The following is a 20,540-nucleotide window of genomic DNA, read 5'->3' as shown; positions in this document are numbered from 1 at the left end:
GTTAATTTGTTGCAGTGGTTATTTTTAATAGCTGGTGATAAGGTGTTCTAATCCCTTTACTCAGTAAAATATTTTTGTGAAATGAGATTTTACTAAGGAATATCTGTAAAATGTAATCTTGGAACCTACCTATCATTTTAGTTAAGCAGAGTCAATTGCAGAGGTACATACTAGTAGGTGTTGATTACACTCAGCTGTGACTTTCATTAATGGGGAAGCTTTCTTAAAATAATATTTTAAAACTACTTCAAGAGGTATGGAGGAAGAGAAATAGTACAGTTTTGTAATTCACATGACTATAAATAACTGCCTAAAAGCTTCCTGTTTTCCCTTATTTCTTTGACTAAGTTGAAAAGGCATAGGCACCATTTCAGAAGTGTGTATTCCTATTGGGGTGTGTTTTCCATCCATTCTCCAGTGTATGTCATTGTTAAATAAATTGTCACTATTTTATATTCATTGCTATTGTCACATCAAGGTTTTTAAACTTCAGTGGAATAAACTAAACATGTGCTATAAATGCTTCAAAATATCCTAACAACTAATTACAATGGACAGCTGTAGCAGCTAAAGCTACTGAACTAAACATAGAAGTCTTAATTTTCAACTCTTTGGCTAACTTTCTTGTGCTCTTATCTCTGTTAATTCTTACTGGTGGGTGAGAGGTTTAAGTCCCACTTATGTGTAGCCAATACCTGTAACAGGCTCAGTGCTATTTATCCTCAATTCTTGGTTTTGTAGGCAGTCACACTAATCTGGTATTTCCCTTTTTAGCTTTTACAAGAAGCTGAAGGATGGGGTGAACGACTTAGTGAACTAAATGAACAAACAAAGATGTTTGAGTCTTCTAAAACAGATGTAGAAGAAGTTTTGAAAAATAAAGAGAGCCAAATCAAGGTAAAATTATGACATTTAGGATTGAATCAAATTATTCAGACTGATGCTAATCATAGAGTTCCAAGAAAGCCTGACAACCTCTCTTTGTCTTAATATGCCTTACACTGTTTGGGGCTTTTGTTTGCTGTCTCTATTCTCTAATGTAATGTTTCTGGCTAAGCAAAAAAAGGTTGCTTAGCAACACAATGGAGCTGTCTGATAAAGACAACTAAGGAAAAACTCGTTTAGTTCTGATAGAGTATTGGCTTTTCCCCCTGTCCCCAGTTTGTAGTGTGGAACTTGAGTGTATATTCTTATAGTTGTGTACCTTACATATACAAGCCACACTAAAATCATCCATGCTTAGAGCTCTCTGAAAATTCTTCACAAGGATGTGCCTGTTGACCTGCAAATACGTGCTTTGATAGAAAAAGTGTTATCAGGCATCTAGAATCTTGTATGTGGGCCTGACTTAATCTACTAAGGGAACTAAATAAAGGACAGAAATCTTAGAAAGTAATTGTAATGATAGCTACATTTTCATTGCTTTTATTTGGTTGTGAGGTTCTTGTGTGCTTTTTCTTAGTCACTGACACAATACATACTGAACATGAAAGACTGGAGTTCAGCAATACAAGAAGATGGTGACACTGAAGACAACCACTGGGACACAGATATAAAGGGGGAAACAGAGAGTGGAGAGCCCTTAGGTATGGTTTCCCTATTTAAATATTTAACAGATGTTTTAGAAGTACAGAACTGACTAACTGCCAGGAAAGTTGCAAGATTAGCTTTGTAGAAGTCAGATTTTTAAATCATACCCAATGTCATTCATGTTGGACAGTTAACTGATGCTTGGACATCTCTGGAATAGCAACCTATTTTCCTGTTCAGCACTGTGTGGCATACAGACTGTCATAGAGCAATGTAAAGACTCAGGGGTCAGTCTCTTGCAGAATTCTGCAGTACATGTCTCTATATTAAGCAGTGACTTTGTGGCATTTCTAGGTGGAAATCTTGCTTTTATTTATTCTTCAAGTTCCTCCCAGCAGTAGTAGTGAGGGTCCTTAGAGCCTAATTTTTTCTTCCTTATCCTTACAGAGGTGTTGCTTGTTGCAGGCAGTGTGGTAGCAGTGTCATCTAAGGGTGTAGATGTGAGTCCCCTTAAACAGCAACACAGAAAAGCTCTTCTTCCTCCTCTTTCTTGCTGCAGCTTCTTTTTGTGCTGGTACTGATGGTACCACAGGGCACAAGCCCATCAATCTTGGAGTGTGTATTCAGCATCTCACTGTTAGCATGACCAGTCTGAGTTGTGATTGACTGGCAAACAAAGCACTACAATGGCATATCTTCTACTCACACCCCTGCTTTGGTTTTGCTCCTTTATCCTCCAAGTATGCTGTGCCTGTTGTTAGCATACCTATGTTGTATGTTGGCATTGCTCTTGTACAAAAACCAAATAATAGCAATAATCCCTGTCACAAACCCTTTCATGCTTTTTACATGATTTATTGTTCTATTCCTTCAAGCAGATGATGAGCAAAAACGAACTGTAAAGAAATTGATCTATGCTGCAAAGGTACGTGATTTTAAGAAGCTTGTGGGTAGAAGAGGGGAAACTAACTAATATGTAGTTATTCTGGTAATACCAGTATCAGAGTTTAGCATATTTTAAAGTTTAATTAGGTATTTTTCCATGCAAGCACTTTCTTAATCTTGTAATCTTATAATGTTCTCCTTTTTTTTCAATCTTGATTGTAGTTAAATGCTTGTTTAAAGACCATGGAAGCAGAAAGAGATCAAATGTATTCAAAACTGTCTGATGAAAATAAAGCTAAAGAAGAACTTATGGGTAATTAAATTCTATTTTGCCTTTAAGATGCTGCTTTGGTAAAATGGTGTTACAGACTGCAAGTATTAATTCCAGTAAAAACTGAATTAAGTTTACAGTAATAACTACTTGATTTTTAAAATTAATTTTTAAGTTGCTTAGCTATTTTAAAGACATGATTTTAGATGTGGAGCAATCAAAGTCGTAATTTGGTTGCACTCTGTTGGAATATTCTGTAACTATAAAGTTAGCTATAGAATCTTAAAATACAAGAGCAAAGTAATGTTAATAAATACATAATACCTTCTTTACATAATTTCTGGACATGAAACAGTGAAGTTTTATTCTAAATTTTAAAACCATCTATTAAAAGGGTAGCTTAATTATAGTTAGTTTGTAATGGGTGCAAGCTCAGTCCTTAAAATATAAAATACTGCATTTAGAGAATTGAACTTAAAAACATCTTGCTCTGTTTCTTTTCCTCTGTTGTGTAGGACATAGTGAATTAAACCTTATGAAATGAAAACAACTCAAGTTCAAATTAAAACCTGTAATTAGCTATTGCTTTCAAAATTATAGCTGGCAGAGTAGCCATCACTTGTGAATGTATGGCTTTGTTATTTGGGTTAAATGTGAAATGCTCTGTCAGACTGTATTTTTCAGTTTCTTAACAGTCCTTTAAATGTGTTCCTTGTGCTGATGAGTTCTCCAAATTGACTGTAGCTCTGTCCCATGAAGATGTTCAAACTTACTTGAAGCTTTGTTATATTTCTTGAAAAGAGGCACAGGAATAATAAATAGGAAAAGAAACATGATTTTGAATTCAATTTGGAAAGATAAAGGTAGTTTGACAAATCTGAGTTACCCATTCAGGCTGTTGAGGAGGACCTCGTATAGGTATGTCTGCAAGAGCGTGTGGTGGTGCTGGTTGTACTCCTTCAGTCAAGTAATTGCAATAGTAAGAGCCCTAAATGAAAATGTAGATTCTGAATTACAAAACTGTGTTGTTTTCAAAGAAGTTACGTGGTTTAGAGCAAAGGCCTGACACACACACAGGGCTGCACTTTGTGGCAGGTAGAGAGTATAATTGATGGTTTCTCATTTTGTGTCATATATTGAAATATGTTACCTTTGTATCTTATGTCACTAAATCAACATAGAATCAAAGGTTTTTACAGACTTTTGTGTACTGAAATATTGCCAATGTGTTATCCCAGTATAATTATCTCTACTTTTGACAGAACGCATAGAAACCCTCCAAAGCCAGCAAGCTTCCTTGCAGTCTGAAAATGAATCTTTTGAAAGCGAAGTTCAAAAGCTTCAGCAGAAGCTTAAAGTAATGACTGAGCTTTATCAAGAGAATGAAATGAAACTACACAGGTGCTGGTTCCTCTTCTTATCTTGAACGCTTCTTATCTTCAATGCTGTTTGATTTGAATGTAACTCTGATTTGGGAGACTGAAAATTATTGAAAGTTTGCATACTGCTTTCCAGAATTTTCTGAATTGTGTAGACAATTTATTACACTTTCATGCACATTTGTGTTTACAGAAGTTTATAGAAACTGTTTGCATGAACCAGTTCATTTTAGGACTTTACCACAAGCAAGTACAGAAACAAAGTAACAGATTTTTAATCTGTGAAATAAGGCAATTAAAGTAGGACAGCTTGATTATTATTTCTTTAATTGAATTATTATTTGATGTAATACATGTGTCAAAGTTGCTGAAAGAAAATAAGTAGGTGCTTTAACTGTGAGATATATTTTATATAATATAGCAAGGAATGTGAGAGGAATGACAAGATATATATAAAACTAAACACAACATAGGCAAGCTCTTGGTGGTAAGCCATATAGAACCCTTGTGAATCAGGCTTTCCTCACCAGGAAAACCAGGAGATGAAGACTGTACTATCTGCCTCACAGTCAGAATGTTAGTAGGGATTATGACCTAGTGATTGAAATCAGAAATATGTTTAGGACTAGAAATTAAAGTTGATTGGTCCAGGGCATGTGGTAACCTTCAGGAGTGTGTGTGTGTATGTGTGTGGCAGCAGAGGGCATCACTTTAGGCCATGTGTAAAATTAGTTTTACTAATCAGAAATTATTTCTTCAAAGGGTGGGCGTAATCTTGAAAGCAGCAAGAGAATCAGCGCAAGACTAGATCCTGTACTGAGCAGTGTGCAGGACCTTTTTGAAGTATTACTTTCAGTAATCTGCTCTGTAGCATGTATCTTTGTGTAGATATTTAGCATCTTTGTAGATGCAATAAATCCTAGAAATCACTGCGTTAGTATTTTGATTTTTTGAAAAAGAACAGGGAGGGAGTGGGAAGGAACCTGTTAAAAAAAAAAGATACAATAAGCAGGCAGAAAGCAGACTGTGTGGGTGGTATTTAAAAATAACCTCACTAAAACTCAGCAAATGTACACTGCTTATCAAAGAATTTTAGAAAAGCCAAAAAGGAGTGGGGAGAAGCAGGTGGGGTGATGTAGCAGTAGAAAAAAAACCCTTAGAATTAATTAAGGCAATGTTTAAAAATTGAATCTGTTCAAACAGGGAAAATGATAAAGTAGGAAACGAAGATTGAGTAGAAAATAAATTTAAATCATGTTCACAAGATCTATGATTTAGACAGCTTGATTGTTAAGAGCTGCTGTTCACAGGAAAATGTCCAGTTTATCCATTCAGGGCTGTACTCAGCAGTGGTATCCATGTGTGTTTTGCAGAACTATCTTATGCATGAGTCCTTTTTTTCTTCTGTAATGCCCAATAAGGCATTAGGATAAAAAAGGAGGACCTGGAAAGACTTCTTTTTTTTTTTTTTAATTGCTAGTAGCATTCTTTTTTTCCTCTAGAAAATTATTTTTAGAAAATACCAGAACAAATCTCTGACTGTTAGTGTAGTTTGGGTTTTAGTTTGTTTGATATGATTTGTGGCTGCTTTCAAAATTGTTGACTTGAAACAAAATTAACCATAATTTTGAATTTTGTTTAAAGGAAGTTGACAGTAGAAGAGAGGGAACGTCTACAGAAGGAAGAAAAGCTTTCTAAAGTAGATGAAAAAATTATTCATGCTGCTGAAGAACTTAACAGCTACAGGTAATTGCAGATTTTCGTTGTTGTAATCACTTGTTCCAAAGTGAAGAAAGTGCAATAAAGAATTTTAAAAAAATAGCATAAGCAAATGTATTTTCTTCCAGTTTCTTTGTGGTGTATGTGTGTTAGACACTGGTTTGTGTGTAATAATACAGACTATGGGTGGTTTTACGTTTTAAAAAAGTTAAAATATTAAAACATTTGGGTGTTAAAGATTATGGCATCTGCTCTTCCATTAGAATCCTAATTGTGCTGATACAGTAGCTTTAATGGTGTGGTAGAAGGGGGTCTCTAATCTAGTTCTCCTTAATGAACAAAGCTAAAAATAAAAAGTTAAGAGAATGTTGTGAAATATATGGAATGTTCAGTTTTCATACAGAGCTAACATTTCTGCTGTATAATTGTAGTATTCTGTTTCTATTTCTCAAAGCTTTTCAGATAGTCCTGTTGCTTAGAAATTATTTACTAAAATATTGTCGGGGGTGAATATTTGCTGTAGCTGTTTCCTAACTGCTTTGCTCTGGTTTTTGTTACACCAGCTGTGTACCTCTGGGTTTTTTCTGCATTTCCTGTCACTGTGGCATAATTTTTCAATATGTAATGTATATTTGCCATTTTACTTCAGTGTTTATGGGGGTATGGTTCAGTTAGTTAGGCCTGACTGAACAGTAGTGATGAATACTTCTTCTTTGTGGACATTCTTCACTATCCATACAGGAAGACAGAATTCACTCTTCCTGATTTATCCAGAACATGCATTTTGTAGGCATCCTAATTTTAAAGATAGTATTAATATTGCAAATTGAGTATAACCAAGCATTGTCTGTGTCTTTGTCCCACCTGCTGAGAAAGTGTAGAACCCAGAGAGGCTGTGCACGGGCAGCTGGCAGCAAAGGTGGCATCAGACATGTGGTCTTGAAGTAACTTCAGTGCAGGTGCCTGTCCCTCAGGGCTGCCTGTGACAGTGTGGTGCTCCAGCCACATCAGTTCCTGTGCTGAGCTGGCTGAGGCTGGCTGCTAGGGCATGTGAGGAAGGACAGCCTTTATGCTGGAAACATCACAAACCACTGAAAACTTGGGGGTGTGTTGGGCTTTGGGTTCTGTTCTCTTGTTTGCATCCCTGTTTGCCTCAAATGTAAGGCTAGAATTTCCACTGTTAGTATAATTTTTTATGTCCCATGGGCCTAAGTGACAATACTGTCTTTTGGATTTAAAAAAATCTCAATTACACCTTGTTTGTTGTGAGTTTATTGTATTCCAAACTTTCCTGCACGTTTTATTACAATATCGTAAATTCTCATTTTGTTACAGAGAGCGAGCAAAGGACCTGGAAGAGGAGCTGGAGAGAACCATTCGCTCTTATGAGAATCAGGTATTTTGTGCTGTGTGACTACATCCATCCCAGCAGGAGGGATTTACTGCAACTGGAATACCACTTGCTGTTAGCTTGTGAACTCTGTTTGGCTTGGCTTGGCTTTGTTGGGTGTCTAATTTTGCCTCCCCCTCCCTCTCACCAGATAACTTTCCAATAAAGTTGAATTTTCAGTTTAGGCACCTCCTTATAAATTGCCCACACACATTAAATTTATAAAAAGAGCATATAATCCTAAGTTTTGGGGTCTAGGTGAATAATTAATCTCTCCTTCACAGATTACTTCACATGAGAAAAAAGCTCATGATAATTGGGTAAGTTCCAAATACTGCATTTTCTGTGTTTTCTGCATTTTCATTATTTGAAAAGTTTGCTTTATCACCTTTTGGTTCATACTAAAAACAGATCATCAACATTATCTCTAACCTTTCACTTTGAAACATATTTCTTGCATAAATACACAAAAGCATGTTGAAAACACTTCTATTATATAAAATAGTTGGAGAAATTAAACTGGATACTTATGAACACAGTAGAATGATAATATTATACCATTTGTTATAGCAATAAATCTGCTGGAAGAACATGACACCATATAACAAATGTGTGACATTTTGCTAATAATGAAAGCTTTTGGCCTTGTTTCAATGCCATTTTGATATTTTCTTTGGGTGTACTTCACTTCTTTTATGTACAAGTAGAACACATTATGTCCTGTCAGAACAGTATGTTCCATTGACAGCTTCCTAACAATGTTTCCACAAAATTTGTTTTTGCCTTTTTTTCCAAACAGGAAAATTTAAACTATCTCCTGACTAATACATTCTTCACTTTCGCAGAATGTCTGAGATAAAATCCTGCTAAAAGCTATGATGCTTTGTGGTCATAATTCCAGAGATTTTATCTATCTGATTTTAAAATACAAAAATTATAAAATTCTTACATAGAATTTGAGACTTCAGATCTTCTGTAAATGCTTCAAAGCAGGTGTAACCAAAGAATTCAATTTCTGAAGTTTTAAGAACCTGCAGGAAAGCCTTATCATTCCTCCAAAATTTGAGTTTTAGAGCTGCTAATATAATTTGCTGACATATGTGAGGCTCCATATATGAGTCCTCTCTTGCGAAAATGCAATTTATACACTTCACATAAAATGTCTTGGACCTAGGAATTGTCATATTTATGAAGCATTTAATCAAAAAATAGCAATATCTAAGCCTGGTTTTTGTCCTTTCCCAAAGCTGACAGCCCGAGCAGCTGAAAGACACCTCAATGATATAAAAAAAGAAAATGCACATAACAGACAAAAGTAAGTGCAGTTCTTCTCCACTCCTAAACAAATGCAGTTTGGCATGTGTTGGATTTAGGCAGATTGATGTTTTCTGTTAATGTATTGTGGCCCAAATACAGCAGAGAGATCACAGTGTCTGAGTTCTGAAAGAAGGGGAGTCACTTGAACTTTCCTGTAATTATGACATGCAAGAAAGTAAGAACTGAGGAACTATGTGAAGTATTGAAATACCTGGGGAAAGAAGCAGAATGTAGTACTAGAACACAAATGTTGGGGGGGAGGGGGGGGTTGTTTGTTTGCTTGTTTGTTTTAAGTTAGTAAAATGATTTCACAGCTTATCTCAGAAGTTAATGCTGAACTAACGGTGGTCACTGAGGGGAACTTTCAGGTGTGAGGTTAACTCACACTTGGAGGGCAGTAGAGTGATGTCATATTAAGAATGTGACATCTAAAATGCAACTTCAACTTCTGAATTACAGTTTAAACACAGCAGCATAGAGAAATACTGTCAGGCATAAGTTCAGAGTACTGTGACAACCTTTGTCATATTTATTTAGGAAATAAAATACCTTGCTTCATTAACCAGTTAGGTAGAAAGCCTGGCAGTAAACAGTGTAGTCTGGGAAAGCTTTTGCATTTATTAGTCACTTACTACTTATTTGTTGTCTCTTTGCAGATTAACTGAAGCAGAATTTAAACTTGAACTTTTAGAAAAAGACCCTTATGCTCTTGATATTCCAATGAGACCATTTGGCAGAGGTACAGTATTGAATTGTAAAATAGAGCCTAATTCTTTTGGTTTATGGTTTTGTTTCCCAAGACCACACATATTTAATTGTTTGAAAACTATCTTGGCCATGTGTATGTACAATACCAGTCATTTAAAAAAAATAATTGGGTCATAAGTGACTCTAGGTCACATCAAGTATTTTGTTGAGACTAAGAGCATTTGTATTTTTGATGAGAGTAGACTGGGAATATGTTATGCATGGTAATAAGAGCACAGTTTTCATTTTAGTTACACAGTTTAGTTTTTAACTTCACATGAGAAGTTATTTATGCAGTTGTTAAACTAAGTATTGTGAACTTGAGTATTTTGTTTTAACTGTTCCAGAGCATTCCCCATATGGACCCTCACCAATGGGCCGGCCTTCATCTGAAACAAGAGCTTTTCTTTCCCCTCCAACTTTATTGGAGGGTCCTTTAAGGCTTTCACCTATGCTTCCAGGTGGAGGAGGAGGAAGAGGTACAATTCTTAAACTTGAAAATGTATCTATTCTGGATTTCTCTCTCCTCTCCTATAAACCTGTCACACCTTTTCCTCTTGTTAGTGACAAAAAGTATTAAAACAACCAATTCAACATCAACAGTTAATTGAACAAACTCTTCCTGCTTACAGCTTGCTTCTAAAGCTTTTTAATGTGTAACAGTGGAATTGGAAATCTAGTTTTTTTGGTAGGTTGGTCAGTGGATTCATTTTAGAAGCATAAATTAAGAGAAGTAAAAAGCCAGACTTATCCCTTATCTTTTCTTTCTTGGACAGATGGGATTCTGCTGAAATAAGTGTGATTGTAAAGTAAAAAGGAGTAAATTATTTTTCTGAAGAAAGAATAGCACCCCTTCCATCTAATTGGTCTACAGTCTGTCAGAGAATGTTGTCAAAAACATGAGGCAGTTTTATTGGAGGTTGTGGTATTAGAAAGTTACTGGTTCAGTAATTTGTCTCCCTTCCCTTTGTTCTAAATTTGAAGTAGGCATCATACATAGAGAGTGTTTCTTCCCTACTGATAGAAGGGACCAAGAGGGTTGTGTGTAAGGAGTACAATTCAGAAATTCCAGAACAGGTGAAAGTAAGCTGGGGTAGCATGGGTTGTAAGGGAAGAAAAATACCCTCCATTAATATTTCTTATGCTGATGGAAGCAGTGTAGGTAAATGCTCTGTAGAGTGAAGTTCAACATCTGTTACAGGTAATAATTAATTTATTTTTACCGTTGCACCCACTGAAGCCTCTACTTAATTAGTGGGAAATATGTCTAAATTTCTATTCTATAAGTATTTCAGTAAGTGCAATTAGAGTACTTATCTCAGAGTGCACAAGACACACAATGGCTTCAAGTTTTAGATTGCATTATAGCATGGAGATCTAGGGAATGATAGCAGAATTCAGTATATTTGTAATTTTTCAGACCCAGTCTGTTTTAGAGGAAGCTTGCCATCTAAAATCACTCGTTTTTACGGTTCTTATTGCACTTGATTATGTGTTGACCTGGCCTTAGAGGATTTTTTTTATTAGGTTTGGATTTTTTGGTTTGGCTTTTTTCCTTCTTCTTGAATAAAGAATTATAACCAGAAGAGTGTTGAATGCAGATGGATGTTTTATGATACTGATATTAACTCTCAGCATGCTAATTGCTAGTTTGATTAGCAGCAGGTTTTTATCACTGAGAAGATTATTTATCATGAGGGTGCTGGTGTCTGGTTCACATAAACTGAAACTTGTACAGTGATGAGTTTTTCAGAAGCCTTGCAGGTCCTCTGTGCTGTTACTGAGCTAAGGCTCGTCACTGCCCACCTTGGAACCCTTCTCGTGGTTGGTAGCAAACAGCCGAGCGCCCCGTGGAGCCAGCACCTCCTGTGTCCTGGCACTGCTGGCATTCCATGATCTGTTCCACTGTTTCCAGACTGAATGAGGAGAGCCATGGCACAGGATTTAAAACACAAGGGTGAATAATTACTCCATTTCTTCAATTAGGATCCAGAGGACCAGCTGCCATGTACGAAGCTGGAAGTGAAAGAGGAGAGCTGAATTCCGATAGATTAACAGATGCCCACAGACCACCATCAGATACTGGATCCCTGTCTCCTCCTTGGGAGAGAGAACGCAGGATAATTCTGCCTCCACCAGGTAAAAACTCTGCTTAGCTACTGTATCCATGCAAAAGAGCAGTTACTGACTTGCAGTCTATATATTTAACTGTTTTGGGTTTAAAAATATTAAGTGTTTTCTTGGACCTGCACGTGCAACTGAACTGGCTTTTTTTAATAGTAGTTTTTTCCTCTTCTTGAACAGTGTGATTCACTTGCACTTCTCTGCTATCTTTTAAGAACATATTGGTATTATCAAGGGACAATCAACTGTTTGGTTTCATCATTTTACTGGGAGTTTGTTTAGTGCATTAAAAGACCTCTATGGGCTGGATAGAAGTAAATTACTAAGAGATTTAAGAAGTAAAATTTATTTAAGTCTAATTTATTTAAATAAAAATTAGACAATGTCGAAAAAAATTATTTTTCAAAAAAATCCCATTTATATTAATAGTACAGGAGTACCATGGTACATTCATCCTGTCTGGCATGTGTTTTCCTGTTGATACTATCTCTTCAATGATTAACAGCAGCAAAATCAGTCTTCACTCTCACTTCTTCAGATAAACATCTGTAATGCACTTAACCACTCAGGGAAAGCAGGGATGAGTTAATTCTGCTGATTATTTCTCAAGGAAAAATTTGGGGTATGGACAACCTTCCTGGGTACCTGTAATAAAGAAGAAAAAATGTTACAAGTTCAGAAAAAAAAAAATTAGGTAACCTCAGTTATTACTGCAGCAAGCAATACAGATCCGTGTGAAAGCCTGGTGGGAGAACTCAAGGTCCTCTCAGGATGCAGTTTCTCATCTGGCAGGTGTGGTCTGTTGACAGGATCCTGCAGAGAGGTAGTTTGGTTTCCTTGGCCTTTCCTTCTTGCTCTTAGCCCACCTTGCCCCTGGATCTCACTGATGCAGTTTGTCCTGTAGCTGCATGACAGATTGCTAGATCTGATGCTGGCAAGTTGGTGGAAACATATTACAGCACTATGAAACATAATGGAAAATAGTATTCTTACCTAAGAATGGCTTAAAACATACAGTTACTTATTTTGTCTTCCATCTTTGCTAGGTTGAACCTTTGTTTCAAGGCCCCTCTGTTTATAACTTAGAGCAGAATTTTGAAAGTTATGATTGCCTAAGTTAAACCAAAAATCAACGAACTTTTTCTTTTGCAGCTCTTTAGAAACATAAGCAATTGGATATACTTGGTGGGATTCCTCTGTGTTATCTAAGATTTGTTTGCTCACCCTGATTAATAGACACTTCGTACATTTACAAGAGCTTAAGATACTCAGAGAACCTTCCTGGTCTAAAATTGTGTGAAATGGAAGGAATACATCTTCACAGACCTGCTTTTTGTGATTTCTCCAATGTTAGGTGAGCCTTATGCTGATCCAGCTCTTCCTGCTCGAAGACAAGAAAGATTTTTCCCTAATCCTCCAAATACTGGAAGACTTTCTGGACCAGCAGAACTACGAGCTTACAATGTTCAGTCTTTTGATAAAACAGGTGGGAGTTGCTTCCATGATACTCTAGAATGCAAAATCCTATGGTAAGCTGTGGCAAGAGGACAGGTTTTTAGCTACTACAGATGTGAAGTTCCATTGTGTAAGAAACATTTGAACACCTGCTGGCCTTGATGCAGCCATTTCCTGTTGGAGCAATAGCCCTCCCTGCTGTCAGGTGGGCAGGATTCTGTCAATGGCAGTCATAAGGTATTTTGTGGTCTACCCTCGCTGTTCTGTGTGTTAACCACTCATAATTGGCTGAGAGTCTGTTTTGGTCCCTCTCATGAGGCTTATCACAGCATTAAAACATCACAAACCCATACTTGCATTTCTGTACCCCATCTGGTAAAGTTAGAAAGGCTTAGGACTCACAGAGAGTGAAACAGAAACAGCCAAATGTTCAGGTGTCCACTGGCTTGGTGCACAGAGGCCTCTTCCTTCAAACTGTTGACCATAGTGGCAGCTTCTTGTAGTTCACAATGAATTGCCCCAGTTTAATCACACCTTTCACTGACCCACTAGTTTTGAATTTGCCAATTATGGACATTTTAGTTTGTGACGCTTGGCATCTGGCAGAAGCTCATAGGTAAAGTTTGGTCACAGAGCTTCATACTTAGTAAGCATTTTTCATCTTTATGTAATGCCCTGGTAAGTCACTTGTGTCTGATTCATCAGTGAAGTGAAGCCATTAAATTCCCAGCAGAAACTTCAGCACCCAGGACTCAGCTCCTGACAGGGTCAGTAGGAAGTTGCCATCTCCCTTGCACCGTTTCTGGCCAGAGGAGAGAGAACTTTTGCTACTCGGTGTCACAGTGTGTGAGAACTGGGAATGCTGAATGTAGTTGCAAGTTGAAGGTTCAGGTTTCACAGGGAGTTGTTCTTTACTGGAAGACAGTTCTGTTCCTGTGCAGCTACTGACCTTCCCTCTTCCCAAGCCTTCTGCTTTCTCACTTCTGCCTTCTGATACTTCGTGTTCCACTGAGCTCTTTCTTCTGGCGCCTGGCAGCTGACTGAAGGACAGCAGAGGTGCACTGTCTTTGTTCTTATTAATGTATCCTTTTTTTACCCCTTTCTTCAGTCACTGCCAAGCAACAATTAATTTTTTTTAAACGTTGTAGTCAGTTCTGGGCAATTCAGAGCTGTTTGAATGGAAACACGGTTTTGGATAACTTTGTTGCAAGCATTTATTAAGAATTTGTGAATGTTGCTTTTTAGAGACACATAATTTCACTAGAGTTGGCTGAGTATTTGTAAAAAAACCCAAAACCCAAAAAGAGCCATTCAATTAAAAAACCAACCACCAAAAAAACAGCCCATCCAGCACATCTGACTTCAGAACAGCAGAGTGTCTCACAGTACTGAAATCAAGGCTCCTACTCAGTGGAGTTAACAAGTTACATTTCTTAGGGAGAGAATCAAAATGTTATTTAAAGTGAACAAAAGAATATGGATTTTCCTAAGATGGTGTGGTAAACTATGAAAACTTTTCACTTGAGGAGGTACCTGGAGCAGGAAGCATCTTGCCAGAAAGAAGAGTTAAAGGCTGTCAGAGTTTGTGAGGAACTTCTAAGGACCTAAAATGCAAAGTGTTATGCAACATAAATATCAAGGCACGAGTATTCTCTTTGTGTGACATAGGAGTTGAAGTGTTTTAGATTGAGTAACAATATCATCAACAAGGCCGGGCCTCCTTGAAATGACAAGTAATTTAGAGTTTTTGAAAAGAGCTGTCTGTTCTTTGAGAAAAAAAGCTTTGTTTGCTTTCAAGGAGTAGAAATACAACATGTACATTAAAACACTGTCACTAGTTAAAAGGCTTGTTTTGGTTTGTTCTTTTTCAGTATAATCATCTCTATTCAAGCTGAAGCATAAGAAAGCAATATTTTTCAAATCCAGATTTGGGAGGTTGTTTGTTTGTTTAAAGAAAGTGTATTTAGTGTATATATTTAGTATATTTATTTCCAGTCAGATTCTACTCTCTGACAATTTCCTTTAATTGTTTTCTGTAGTTGTTATTGAAAATACTTGTTCCTAGCAAAGTTTAAAAGTAAAAAGACTGAAGTTTCTATTTATCTCTTTAGTTATTAAGGCTAATGAGAGGAGGAGGAGGATGATCGTGATGATGGTCATTATTATAATTTCTTCTGACTACTCATCCAAAACTGATGTAGTTCTGGAAGTTTCCTTGATATTTGTGAGCCAAGGAGGGAATTGTTTTTAGTGATACTTGAATAGGATTGGTGTGAAGCTGTGTGCCAAAAGCATATCATGGCCCAGCCATTGCCAGCATGGGGCTTATTAGTGGGAGGGAGGGGGAAATGGAACTGCTGCTTGCTGTTGGTTTTATTGCCAGTCTATCCTGATTTCAGGAAAAAAATACTGAAATCAGTGGAAAGAGATCAGCACTGAATAACTTCAAACTTTTGCATACAGATGGACAGACATCTTCAGAACAGAGTCCAAGAACAGAACCAAGTGGAGAGGGGATGAAGGATCATTCTAACCTTAGTGTAAGTAGCTATAGAGAGGCTTGATTTAAAGAAGCTTTAATTTTCTGCAAAAACATAGAAACATTTGTCTGTAGTCCATCGGTCACATTATATTGCACTCTTCAGTGCAAATTATAAAATTATATGTATACTTTGCCACAACAATTATTGCCTTGTGAATTACTTTGATGTATTACTAATATAATCCCTGTTGAAAAGTAATTCTGTCCCAAAAGACGAAACTATGCTCAAGCATATGGTCAGTACATGTAGATAGCCTTGCTCAGGATCTTGCTGCAGCTAAGGCAGAGTTGGAACTAGCTCTTAGCTAGTGTCACAGCCACATGAAAGTGGGCCTGGTGGCACTGGAGATGTTCTCTTTCCCTCCCCTGACTTTCCTGGTTTCCTTGTGTTGCAGAATTCGCTCCCTGATCAGTTGCTGCCACCTGAAAGTGAAGCTGTGGCTTCAGGGTTTGCACCCCCACCTTTCCCTCCAGTCAGACCCCCGCTGATGCCTGTGGATCCCAGAGCACCACCAGTACCTTTCATGAGGAGAGGCCCTCCTTTTCCTCCCCCTCCTCCTGCTGCCATCTACGGGCCACGGGAATGCTTTCCAGGGCCACGGGAATGCTTTCCAGCACGAGACTTCGGCCCTCCGCGCCCTCCGCTGCCAAGTACGTGCCCTTAGCAGCCTTTGCTTCTCGCTGATGAGCATGAGTGCCTTGTGCAGGTCTGAGGTGCCACAGGGGGTAGATGTGTGCATACTTGCACAACTGCTTAGTTCAGCTAACAGGGAGCATCTTTTCTGATTGAGGTTTGTTGTGTTGTACACTTCCTTTTTCACAACAGCTCATCTTGATCTTGTAACAAATACTAGCTTTGGCTGGAAAATATGGAACACGTACTGTTCAGCATCTAAAGGATTCTTTTTGGGGGGTAGGAAAGCAAGTTGGTAGGTTACCTTAATCCTTTTCTTCCTATGAAATTGCATCTTCCATAAATCTTAAAAGTTTCATCCTCTGGCTCTGAAGTGTGCTGGTGCCCTGCAAAGGGACAGTCCCAAAACAACTGTTTTCCCTTGGAGTTTGCACAACTGGAGCAAGGTGTAAGTATCAGACTGCAGGACTTCTTTCAGACTCTTGCTGTTCTCTGAGTACATGTAAAGAACTGTGAAAATACCTGTAAGGTATGGCGTGTAAGGGTTGCTGTGGCAAGCTGAAGGGGCAGCAGCAGCCCAGGAGCTGGCAGTGGCTGGCTGCTGCTTTGAGACTGTTGTGGGTAACTACCAAGAAAAGTGATGGTTTTGCCCTCCTCTTGCCTGGCATCTCTGTCTCTTTGGATCCTGACATGTGACTTCTAGTTAGATGGGCCTAGCTGAACAGTAAGCCAGCAGGAGGAGCAGGTGTACATGTCTGCTGTTGTGATTGATATTAACTGCATTACTCTGATTCTCTCACAGTAAGAAATCCATTTCCAATGAGACCTTATCCTCACTATCCACCTCCACGACCTGGATTTTTGCCTCCACCACCACCTCCTGAAAATAGAGTTGAACCATCTCACTCAAATCCATCAGCTGTAGAACCAGAACCACAGCAGGAGACTTGACAGTCATCTGGGGAATGTCCTGAACCAGTTTTGTGCTCTCCTACTGGCATTTTTCCTTAAGTAACCATTGTTACTTAGGTCTATACAAAGTACTTCGCTCAAATTGAAGCTTAATAGGAAAAATTCTCAGGATAGTATTTTGTAAATAAAGAATTAAATACCTATGAATATTGTGAATAAGTGATTTCCACTGTACAATAGTCATTTTAAATTACACATTTCTAACTTGAGTAGTCTCTTCAGAGGTGTATAAAATTAAATCATGTGAATCTTATTGTAAAAGTCCAGCTGCTTTGTGCTGGTTGAGCTGTACAGGGAGTCTCTCTGCATGCCAAAAGTGATGCTTGCTGCTTTCTTTATGAATAGGATGTGAAAACAAATGGAAACAGTTAATAAAAATCTACAGAAAATGAAAGCAATGTCACTGGTAACATGGCATAATAGATAGGGAAAGATGAATAACCATGATTCTCCACTGGAGTCCCCTCTGTTAATGGCCTCCTAGGTGATCTTTCAGCTCTCAAGCTCTACACTGTGGCAGTTCTCCTGCCTTGACACTGAGGGGAAAGAGGCAGCAGAAAAGCTGAGCAACTGTCCCATTACTCTTCAAAAGCTGGAGTGGAGTAGTGTTTATTGAAGATGTGTACAGGGGCTTTTTATGACCTGGGAGCAAGGAGTCATAGCTAGGATATGCTCCAGCACAGCCCAGCCCTTGCTTTTGAAGACATGTCTGCAGCAAATCAGTAGGAGGGGTGTGTTTTTACTGTCTCAACATGAGTTTGGTTTATTAGGTTTCAGGTTTTAACACCAGTATTAGGAAAATGCTGGGCAGGACAAAAGCAGAATTAAAAAGTACAAGAAGGAAGTGGCAAACTGCAGCATTAATAAGTCTTTGTCTATGAAAGGAGTTGGTGTGGCACCTGGTTCACCTCCTCAGGTTCCTGCGTGGTGCTTCCCCGGCAGGAGTGGCTGTCCCAGCAGGCACAGTGCGGGGCGGGGCTGCCCAGTGCCAGGCTGCATCTGGGCAGAGCCCAGCTCAGCTTTCACTGGTGACTGTACAATCTAAAGATTCCTGCCAGGAGCTGCTGGCTGTTCTGACAGTTTGGCTTCAGCTTGAAAATAATGTAAGGACTCGATTCAGTCACTTGGTAAGGGACCCTCTAAGATAAAGAAGCAAACTGGTTTTAGCAAGCCCCAAGTCAGCAGCAGTTCAACCAGCAGCCTCCATTCTCTGCATGCACACACACATAACACACAGTTTCAGGCTTTAATGTAAATGCAGCCACCACACCCCATAATTAGAAGTTACCAAAAAAACTCCAGCCCACTTTTTTTGTAATTGCTTAGGTAGAGTCTGCCAAGAGAGCATTTTCTCTTGTAGCTCAGTCTTCCTGCTCCTACCATTGTTTCCACGCTGGCTTGTTTCAGCTGTAGAACTCTTCCATGGCTCACTCCTACAATTTCTTTATCCCTTCTACTTCTAGTTTAGCCCTCAAAGCATTTAGGTTAAGCATTTGTACTCCAGTGATTCAATGACAGATTCTGACAACAGACATTTTAAAGCATCATCCATGATAAATTAACCATGTAGTTTAACGTGGCTGTTGCATCAGCTTTAGCCAATTAGTTGATGGTTATGAGTTTGCCTGAGAGACTTCACAAGGATTCTCAAAGGAATTACTGAGTTTTACCCTTGTCCTTGTCAACAGCCCTAGGAGCAACCAGAACTGCCAAATACAGCCTTGCCCCTGCACAGAGAACCAGGGTATAGCACAGAAATCCTGGGCTGATAACACTGCCATAAACCTTTTTCATTCCTTGCCCAACTCACCTGGGAGGTGCAAAAACTATTTATGAATGTATCTCTGTTTTCTGAGCAAACACAGTATTTTCTCCATGTGGGTGAAATATTTGTTCTAAGTTAACTCTGAAAAATTCTTCCTCCACCAAAACAGTCTATGCCCACAATGGTACTGAAAGCTGCAGGCAAAAGGAAAGCTAGCTGAACTAAGAAAATGCAGGAAAAGCATGGGTTGGATCATCCTGCAGAGAGAATGGCATAATTTGAGACATTTTTCCCCTCCCTAGTAGCAGTCCAAAATTTTATTTGCAAATTTGGAGGCAAGGTCAGGTTCATGTAACAGGAAGCAGGTAGATGGTAACCTGTCAAATGCAGAAAGGCCACACAAAAGTGTATGTGAGGAAGTCCCTGTTCTGCCACCCCCAAAAGAATAAGCAAAAGAATAAGTTTTGACAGATGAAGGCTTGTGTTCCAAGCTCCTACAGCTCAGCCTAGAATGCAAAAGACTGACATTGCCATCTCTTCAGCAAATACAAAGAAACAACAAAAGTAGAACTCCTTTTGGGATCATGCAAGTTCAAAGTAATTTTGCAATATTTTGTAATGTCCCACTCCAAATGAAAGAGAATATGATCTTAATTTCCTAACAATTACAGATCACTTCAGCTTGAATACCTTCATCCTGGTATCACTAATAAAGATTACTGCTGAAAATACAGGCAGGAAAACAAACCTCACTTCTATCTATTCCTAAGAGAGGAGAAAAATCAGGGGTGCATTTCTCCACCACTGCTCAAGGCATGGCTTTCACCACACCCTCCTGCTTTAATAGACTCTCTGAAACTTCCAAGGTAGATTCTAGCCATCTGTTTTAGGTACAGTGACTTCATCCCTGAACACAAGCCACAGCCAGTGAGCAGACTCCAGGCTGTATGAAACAAACCAGACCTGGAGCATTCTGACTGCACAGCCATTGCTCAGAGCCAGCTCTGGCTGCAGCTGCAGCGAGTGAAAGGGCTGCACAGGCCCCTGCTGTAGTCAAGTGAGCTGCTTCCCCTGCTCCTCATCATATCTTTCAAGATTAAGTTAATTAAAACAAAGCAGAAAATAGGTTAGACCAAACAGATTAAAACCACATTTATACAACAGAAAAGCAAACAGGTTACTTCCCAACTCTATTTAGTAAGGCAGTTACCCATAAAATGCCATAGCTTGCAGAGATAAAATTACCATTCTGCAACTGTTTAAACCGGAGGACACAGAATTTGCTTTGTTTCTGGCTTTTTCTGTGTGACTTCCTGAAATCCTGAACCCTTCAAAACCAAACTTCAGGTTGAGATGCTGCTGAGCAGTCACCATCAGATTTATCTGCTACATAAACCTCCCTTCTGAGGCTGAGCCCTGAAAGGCACCGAAACAAGTCCCAATATTGCACTTTCCTGGAACATGAAAAGCTGTAACTGTATTTATTTTATCTTAATCCCCCACAGCGTCTCTTCAGTACACTGGCAAACGGTCTTGCTTACCACATCAGGAAGATCCAGGAAACTGCTTGAACAAGCAGTGCAGTTTTCACACTTGGCAGCAGTTTGGGCTATGGTACCATGAAGTTCAGGAGCTCGAATGAAGTCCGTGCTTGGCACGCACACACTGACCAGCCACTCTGACAAGCCTCACAGCACAGTCAGCCACTGCAGGGCACAGCAGCTCTCCACCAGCTGAGCAGACATTGCAGCTTTCATTCAGAAGGCACAGCTGTGTACTCTGAGTACAGATAAAACGTCAAACTGAAGCG

At 38.7% G+C, this 20,540-nt stretch overlaps 1 protein-coding gene across 5 annotated transcripts in view; it reads left to right on the top strand.

The window, feature by feature from the left end:
* MIA2 (MIA SH3 domain ER export factor 2) overlaps positions 1–17,359 on the top strand; it is a 34,888-nt gene extending 17,529 nt beyond the window's left edge. For 2 of the 5 annotated variants that reach the window (XM_063160332.1, XM_063160330.1), the window contains exons 14-29: positions 775–897; positions 1,463–1,586; positions 2,406–2,455; positions 2,638–2,728; positions 3,949–4,087; positions 5,710–5,811; positions 7,120–7,180; positions 7,459–7,494; positions 8,422–8,489; positions 9,148–9,230; positions 9,586–9,717; positions 11,225–11,377; positions 12,717–12,848; positions 15,281–15,357; positions 15,755–16,010; positions 16,796–17,359. In XM_063160332.1, coding sequence (XP_063016402.1) covers positions 775–897; positions 1,463–1,586; positions 2,406–2,455; positions 2,638–2,728; positions 3,949–4,087; positions 5,710–5,811; positions 7,120–7,180; positions 7,459–7,494; positions 8,422–8,489; positions 9,148–9,230; positions 9,586–9,717; positions 11,225–11,377; positions 12,717–12,848; positions 15,281–15,357; positions 15,755–16,010; positions 16,796–16,944 — 1,776 coding nt within the window. In that variant the 3' untranslated portion in view covers positions 16,945–17,359. The remainder of the gene's footprint in view (positions 1–774; positions 898–1,462; positions 1,587–2,405; positions 2,456–2,637; positions 2,729–3,948; positions 4,088–5,709; positions 5,812–7,119; positions 7,181–7,458; positions 7,495–8,421; positions 8,490–9,147; positions 9,231–9,585; positions 9,718–11,224; positions 11,378–12,716; positions 12,849–15,280; positions 15,358–15,754; positions 16,011–16,795) is intronic. The other 3 variants (XM_063160331.1, XM_063160335.1, XM_063160334.1) reach the window with 3 other exon arrangements.
* Positions 17,360–20,540: the final 3,181 nt, after the last annotated feature.

This window comes from Melospiza melodia, chromosome 6 (assembly GCF_035770615.1).
Source record: "Melospiza melodia melodia isolate bMelMel2 chromosome 6, bMelMel2.pri, whole genome shotgun sequence".
NCBI classification, from domain to species: Eukaryota; Metazoa; Chordata; class Aves; order Passeriformes; family Passerellidae; genus Melospiza; species Melospiza melodia.
Note: the sequence above shows the minus strand (reverse complement) of the source record. Positions and strands in the feature narration are given on the sequence as shown.